General features: G+C 44.8%; 1 protein-coding gene across 1 annotated transcript in view; it reads right to left on the bottom strand.

Moving 5' to 3' along the window:
* Positions 1-1,160: 1,160 nt before the first annotated feature.
* Positions 1,161-8,393, bottom strand: part of DMRT1 (doublesex and mab-3 related transcription factor 1) — a gene marked incomplete at both ends in the record, with an annotated part of 30,025 nt that continues 22,792 nt past the window's right edge. Inside the window, one exon of the mRNA XM_010168526.1 lies at positions 1,161-1,323. Within this exon, the coding sequence (XP_010166828.1) occupies positions 1,161-1,323 (163 nt within the window). The remainder of the gene's footprint in view (positions 1,324-8,393) is intronic.

Raw genomic sequence — 8,393 nt, 5'->3', positions numbered from 1 at the left:
CTGAGGACAGCTTTGAATGCTGTAGGAGTGTGAGGATTTTAGACATACAAAGTAGGATTACCCTACTCTTTCTCTGCTTCTCTTATTGTTTCTCTAACATTAGTTACTGTCCTCATCCAGGGACAGGGAAGCAGTGGAGTTGGTCTACTCCATCAGGGCCATGTTAACCCCCGTGTGTGTACTCTACTTGCTACGGGAGCAAGGGAAAAAGGAAGCAAGAGAAACATTGTGAAAACCACAGGGTAAATTCACCAACTATTTCCTGGAAATTACTGCAGATTATAGTAATCTATAGGACTGCCAAGAAACACTGTATATGAAAAGAAAAAATTACCTGCAGTAGTTTTAAATTAAGTAACACGGTGTGATTAGTTTGAAAGCAAACAAGGAAGCAAGTCTGCAAAGGGCTTCACAACATGGCTGCGATGCAGGAATATTTCCCACATGTGGTTCACAAAGACAAGGACATCAAAGGCCTAGTGGGAGGCCTGTTGAAAAAATAATGGACAGCATTTCTGAGAAGAAAGAGATAAAGGAGAATTCTGTGGTTGGGGCAAAGTTAATTCTTTGTTCCTGTGAAGGAGTCAGGTGGTGAGCACCAAAGATGGCACCTCAGATGACTCTTTCTATAGCTTAGAGACATACACAAGAGCAGAAAGGTACAACTAATCACACACTGAACCATGAGATTTCACAGAATCACAGAATCTCAGAATGTTGGGGATTGGAAGGGACCTCGAAAGATCATCTAGTCCAATCCCCCTGCCGGAGCAGGAACCTAAACAATTTTACACAGGAAGGCGTCCAGGCGGGTCTTGAATGTCTCCAGAGAAGGAGACTCCACACCCTCCCTGGGCAGCCTGTTCCAGGGCTCTGTCACCCTCACTGTAAAGTAGTTTTTTCTCAAGTTTAAGCAGAACCTCCTGTGTTCCAGCTTACACCCATTGCTCCTTGTCCCATCGATTTCTGAGGTACAAGCTTGCACTACTGTACAGTAACAGTTCCACATTGCCACCACACTACAAGCCTTCCAGAAAACAGCCACCACCTTGTAAACACCTACTTTCTGATGCCTAGCTTTCTTCCCAGCAGCAACCCACACCTCCTGGGCGCTTGCCCCAAGGCAAGGCGGTCCCAGATGCCCCAGTGGGTGCACTTACCTCTCACATTTGACTCCGAGTAGGAGGGGATGTCCTCAGAGGTCAGGATCTGGGGGAGGCAGGTGGGAGCGCCAACCCCCTGTCCCAGGTAGGAAGCGGGTGGGTAGTAGGAGTACATGCGGTACTGGGAGCTGACGGCGTGGCAGCTCTCCATGCCCTTCACCTGTCAGAGAGAGAAGTGTGACAGCAGCCTGTGAACGCTGAGCCCTGGCACCACGCGGGCAGCCCCCCGCCTCACATGCACATGGCTTTGAAGGAGGTCACCCAAGGTGGATGGGAAGTAAAATCCTGACACGCTGGCCTTGGGTTTTTGCTTTGGTTGGTTCACGGTGTGCCCACACCACTCAGCTACAGGTGAGCTGGCATGGCATGGGATGAGACCTAGCAGCAGCAGCACCAGCATACCTACGGCTGGTTTATCTTTGCTCAGGTGAAGCTGCATCTGGCACACAAGCAGGTACTCTTCACTGCAAGGAGCTTCCTGGCAAGTCCCCTGCTTACGACACAGACAACACCACAGGAAGCTTTCCAAGCCCCTTCAACTGCAGGCACCCAGCCAGTGTAAGAGGTGAAGTGTCCATACAGTCCCTACACCTCCTCAGAGACAAACTCATCTCAGACTGGTGGCAACTGCTCTGCCAGGGACCTATGAAGTGGCTAAGGAGGACGGTCCTACCGCCCAACTCAGGATATGCCCTACGGTGTCTGAGCAGTGACACACACAGACAAACACATCGCTTTTCTTACAACCCAGTGAGATGGAAAAATATTTTCCTGATTTACCCAGAGAAACTAAGTTGTGGACAGACTACACAGGAACCTTGTGGTGGAGCCAAAGCTGGACACCAGCCAGCAGGTCCACTGTGTCAGCATGGTGTCCACCAGACAAACCCTTCTCCCTCCCACAGCCTGCAGCAAAGTTGGCAGCACTCAGAAATTACAGTTTATCCTATTCCTATGCCCTGAGATAATCCAAACTCATCTCCTCAGAGAGGCTGTCCTGCTTTTTTAAATTTTTGTTTTATGAAAGAAATACCATCTTTTCATCTGTTTTATGAAAGAAATACCATCTTTGTTCCAAAGCGCTACAATGTAGTGTGGGTACAGAGCTCCAAAAAAATGCAGCCAAACACTTAACAAGATTAGGATTTTCAATAGGAAAGGTAACACTGCCTGGTTTCCCTAAGTCTGCTGAGCACTAAATGATCGTGAAAGCTTCCGGGCTGAGAAAAAACATAAAAGTTTTGTACCAGGTATAAAGGTAGCAGTGCCAACTGTAATGCATGCCTAGCTATGCCATCAGATGTTGTCTTTGCAGGCAGAAGTGGAGCTCTGCCTGCTCCACTGTGGTTCCCCCTGGGTCCCAGCCAGCCGTGTGTCAAGCCCTGCTCCTCAGCCCTTCCTAGGCTGCAAAGCCCAGACGTGGGGAGCAGCAGAGGCAGGGGGGTAAACCTGCTGTCCCAGCTGGCTGCCCATGCCAGTGGACCCCCAGGGAGTCCCAGGAGTCACTGGCACCTCCTAGCAAAGTAGTCAGAATGCAGTCACCCCTTCTTTTCCAGGGGTCCCCTTAATAATTCAATATTCATTTTACTATGCCTAGCTGGAAATAATGTGGTCAAAATCACATAAAATCCTACCTGTGCTCTCTGAGACAGAATGGAACACCCCAATTTCTACATGGAACCAGGTGTGCAGCGAGGTTAAGTGCTGAGAGAGAGCGGTGGCTGTTTATGAGAAGCAAAGTGCACCTCTGCCCATCTTCCGATGGCAGCACAGTTGCACATATTTGCACATGTTCTGAGATCACCACGACACGCTTTTAGTCTGTGAAAGTAGGAGTTTTTCTATTGTAAATTAAATCGATACTTAAAATGCTATTTTTCTACCATCTGCACCCTATGCATGCAGAAAAAGTTCAGCATGCACTGAAGCTTCATCCATGATAAACAGTAAATTGCTCTTAAAAAAATTTAATCTGTCATCCCAAGGAAGCCTGAACTCAAAAGAGCCATTGACATCCTCTCTGCTGTTCTGAAAAAGGGTAGTCTCCTCTTGGAAACAGACATCTGTGCTTTGCAGAGACTCCCTCAACAAAACCCGGGCTGCCTCTGTCCTGAAATTATGGACTGGTAATACAAACTGCCCAAAAGTCATTTTGAATCCGCGCATCCTCAAAGGTCCACAGCTCTAGAATTACTGTGGTAAAAAAGTCAGCAAACTCCTCTCTGTCTGATGTTTTGCAAACATCATCTTCTGTCCCTTGGCGGGGCAGAGCTGCAGGCAGCATCCATGGTCCTCCTATCTCCATGTACAACCGAGAAAAGGTCGCCTGCAGGAGACATTTTTCGTGCTGTAACAAAACAGAGGGATAACTCCCTGGCACTGAAACAATCATGTACATGTCTCCTCTCCCTTCAGAGTGGATGCAGTGACCTGTTTCCTTTCAAACCTTTTTTTAGGGTTTTTCTCCATTTCTTAAAAAAACAACTCACCTAAAATCTCTGGATGCAATGAATTATTACTACTATTATTATTAGTGTGTGGTAGCTGGCTAGCAAGAGACATGTTTTATAATCTTATTACCCACACCAAGTCTATGAACCACAGTTTGACCGACAGCCAGAGGCTTGGCTCTGCAAAGAATATGCTGTGTATTAACTACCGAAGAAAATCTAAAAGCTTTTGGTTTTGTTTTATTAAACTGTTTAGAATACACACCACAGTAAATCTGAACCATAAGGTTTCCTTTATATACTGCTTAGCAACCCTATTTTACAGTAACAATAAAAAAACAACCACTCATAAAAATTCTTGACCTTAGTGCTGCATTTAAAAGGGGGCTTAGGAGACCACTGCCCCATGAGAAGGGGCATTTGCTCTGTATTAACTCCTGCAGCTCTGGAGAGTCCTTGCACATTTTTGGGTGCCAGAAAGAGATGTAAAAACAGCCCTGGGGAGGCCTTGGAATATTAAGATTATTTCTAACACAGGGCAGTCTGGCCTTCCAAACAGTGCATCCAGGTGCCAAGTTTGGGATCCTTCCCTGGGTCCTGTCCTGGAGGAATGCTGGGGTCATGCAGGGACCACAGGAGGAGATGCCTGCCCCTCTAGTGTCTCCTCCTGCTCCCTTGCCCCTTCCAGCCCTCCAGCCAGACCAAGGCAGGCAAGGGCCAGGACGGCCCCATCAGCCACTCTAGTTTGTATCACCACAGGCTATGTGCCATAAGAACAAGGCAGATTTTAGGTGAGGAAGTGCTGTGGAAGGGAAGGGCATGCCCTTGCTCTTTGCAGAGAGCCAAGTTGAGCTCCTGGGTTGAACACTGGGGTTGCTCACTTACAGGGCATCCCCTTCCAGGCACACATTCCTTGTGCCCTGCCTCAGCTGCAGGACTGATTCACCAAGTACCTCACTGACTTCAGTGGGAGACACAGGTCATCTAAGAAGCACATTTGGACTATTCAACACTTACAGGTTCCCCGAAATTGTACAACACAGCACACACTCAGTAACTTATTGAAGGAAATAGTGCAAGGAAGAGTGAGATGCTCATAACTAATGAACAAATAAATATGGCCTGATTAAAAGACCATGCACGCAGTAGAAATTCTTTCCCTGTTCCCTTGTAACACCAACATGAGGAATCAAGAGGCAACTACAGCTTGCTCACAAACAGGCAAGCTGGAAGCAGGATTTGTCTGTCACTAAGCACAGCAGTCAGTGCAGCCCTATAGCAGTGCCCAGTAGTCACAGAATATGTAGCAAATGCCAGGGAAGCATTAAGAAAATGCTGTTGCATCAGTTTAGACCACTCTTGTGAAAAACCTTTCTCAACAGCTGGCAAAAGAGCAATGTAAAGCCTAGCTCCTCCTTTCAAGCTCCTGGGAGCACCTGCATGACCTCTACACATCTTCTTCAGTGAGGAAGAGCCAAGGAGAGGAGGTGGCTCTTCTCTCTTCTCAAAGACAGAAAAGAGTGGCTAACTTCTCCTTCCAGCCTCAGAGACTAGAAAATGGTCCTGCCCTTCCCAGACGATTTATTCAGACAAAACATCACCTAGGTAATTATTTTATTTGTAGAAGCTGCCAGCTGCAATCTCCTTGTGAGCAAGCCAGTGTTACTCTTAGCAGCACCTTCACATTCTGCAGGTGATCCTGACTATGGGCCTTATTCCCAAGAAGGACAAACAGGAGGAGGTCGTGGATGCTAATCCTGGATGACAAGGGCTGCAAAAAATTCAGAGCAACAGAAGAAATTAAAGTACTATCCTTAGGCTCTGCCACAGGTATGCCATGTGATCTCAGACAAATCACTTCATCCAGGCTTTCCATCCCTTTGTCTCACCTATAACTCACCAACACCTGCCCTAAAACAAAACCAGTAATTATGGAAACAGCAGAGAAACTCTGTTAAAAGGTTTAACATAGCCTCCTCCTTCTGCCTGGACCTTAAAAATAAAGCCAGCTTTAGGGGGCATAAAACTGCATTTTGCCCCTTGTGCCATTTACAAAGAACATCCGCTGGGCACTGGGGTGGAAATCCAGACATAGGATCTCCACTCTGTAACCTGTGGGCTGTTTGACTGTAGGCAAGTTACTTAACACTTTCCTGCCTCAGTTTCCTCAGCAGTAAACCAGGGTTGCCATGACTGTCCCAGCTTGCAATGCTACTGTCCATGAGCTGACCCCTCACAACTACTGCTGTACTTGCACTGCTCAAGGTGGCTTTGTTTGGTTCCTAAAACCAGCTAAGCATATTTTCCAGCAGGAGGAAAAACGAGTCTCTGATACCCTGTCTTGACTTACTTTGATTCTAGCACAGAAAATACAAGAGACATCTATATCTGTCCCTCCTTGATAGACAAACTTAATTAACCTTTGCTATTCTGTTCCAACCTATTCTTTTAGACAAAGGCAGTGACCCATAAACAATATGTTACCATCAGAATCTCAACTGCGGTGACACCTAGAGATATAGCCCTATCAGCAGTATTGGAAAATAAACCACTTAGATTAGCTCCTCCAAGAAATATGGATTACATTCATGTCACACATGAGCTGTCAGAAACATTAGGATACTTTTAGCATAAATCTGTAGTGTGAAGGGTATGTTATGAATACAGTATATAATACACTGCTTACACATAAAACTAGGATTGTGTTGGGTGACTTGCACAATGTGTATATATTTACATGCACACACATACACACACACACACACACACACACACATTTTTACACATTTTACACCTATTTCTGAAGAATTAGATTGCACATTTCTGTAAGAAGACCAGGCTTACTGAAGGGAAAACTCTGCCATAACCTAGAAACGGCTTGTGGAAGTTGAAAAGAGCAATTTATTTATTTTTTTTTTTTACTAGCAAGCAGCTATTCTTAAGAGTTCAAACTGCTAGCTGCCCTATCATAGCCACACTTTTCTGGATTAGTAAAAGACAGTTTTAGATGTTTGCTATTTAAAAAATCCTTAAAAAAGTTTCTTACCTCAGCATTGCTAAATATGTCACTTCCAAATGGTAAAGGTAATTCCCACATTAGAAAAGAAGTTAAAATTTCTCAGTTTGACCCTCACTAATACTTGTTTCATGTTCTTACTCTAAACTGGTTTAAGGAAAGAACAAAAAAGTTGCAGTTTTGGAAGTGAGAATACTGGTTTGCCAAGCTCCATTAAAGAAAAAAAAAAAAAAGAAAAAGAAAAGAAAAGACAAAAAACTACTTCAGCGCACATGAAACAGAAATAAAATTCTGAAATTTGTCCAAAACCTTCCGGCCAGCCTTAAACTTTCTCTGAAGCAGGATCCCTGGAGTTACCAGAGTAACCAAGAAAACACAGCCACTGGTCCCCAGGTGTGGGGGCATATTCTGCATCTTGCAGATTTTTAATGGTCTGGCTGTATAAACCAGTGTAAAGTGTTTTAACACTTTTTGGGGAAGACGCTGACTCACAAGGAGTCACACTTATCCTTATGCTGTGGGTCACATGACAGTAGTTTCATTGCCAGCTTGGAGAACTAAACCTGATTAGATTTGAAGTGTCCATCCAGGCTTTACTTGTGTTGTGGTAGAAAAGACTGCAGTCAACCCATCATTTTCCAGTTGCTGTCCCTAAGGGGGTTGCAGTGAGACTGGTTTCAGAAGCACTGATGTCTACTGATTACCAACATGATCTGACTTGCAGTACTAAGGTTGGTGAACTCATTTAATTGTTAACTTGATTGAATGCACATAAATTCCTGTTGTAATGAACAATTATGAGAGTGTCAAGGGAGGGTCCAGATGCTTAGACAGAACTGGAGTGAAAGGAGATGCACAGTAACCACCACATCTGCTACATTTCCTCTCTGACCTGAGCTTGTCTTTCTTCAGGTTCAACACCAGACATATCTGATTATCTGTCTTAGAGCTGGCAAAACGTAAGTGACTGAAGAGGCTTCAAGCAAAACTATCATCTTCATTATGCTTATCAAATCATGATGGATATAGCTTCTGGGATAATTATATACAAATGAACAAAATCTACACAGAAATACCTAAAAAAAATTGCACCTCTATGAATCCACTCAAGTATGCGAGCTTCTGCAAAGAACAAAGACTAATGAAATCTGACATTAATCTGCATTAAAGATTCAGTGATTCAGTTTATTTGCCGAGGCTCAATGATGCATTAATCCTCGTCCCATCCCACACACGCTCACATGTTTCCTCCCTGGCTTTTCTCTCTTGCTCCCTAAATTCTGAAACAGCAGACAGCTGGGCTGCTCAAAGCCTTGTCTGCATCCAGAAGTTATCTTACTTTAAGTATACAATTCTCCTTGCGTAGTTACAATTATTCCAGGACAAGTGAGCCTCCACCAACAGAGCCCAGAAAAGGCAGGGGTCTTGTCTACACTGCTTAAACTAGGATACCTTCCAGTGAGCACATGGGTACCTTACACCAACAAAAAAAGGCTCCTGTGGGCTCACAGCTTAGCAAGCTGCCCTGACTTGGTCACAGCAGGCATTGCACTGCTATCATTTTGGTAAAAAAAAGTAAAAATCAAAAACCTTGATCAAAACAGTTAGAGCACTACCAGCCACAAGAGCAGACTCACTCATACTGGAAGACTGATTAAGAAAGACTGCGCATGTGAAATATAAACCCAGGCAGTATAGGCAGTCCAGCAGAAATCCCTGTTTAGATACAGCTATGTGTTTCTTCTGCAGAGAATCAGCCTGCTT

Source organism: Antrostomus carolinensis, unplaced genomic scaffold (genome assembly GCF_000700745.2).
Source record: "Antrostomus carolinensis isolate BGI_N321 unplaced genomic scaffold, ASM70074v2 scaffold18145, whole genome shotgun sequence".
Taxonomy (NCBI): Eukaryota; Metazoa; Chordata; class Aves; order Caprimulgiformes; family Caprimulgidae; genus Antrostomus; species Antrostomus carolinensis.
The sequence above is the reverse complement of the archived record's forward strand: the minus strand, read 5'-3'. Positions and strand labels throughout refer to the sequence as shown.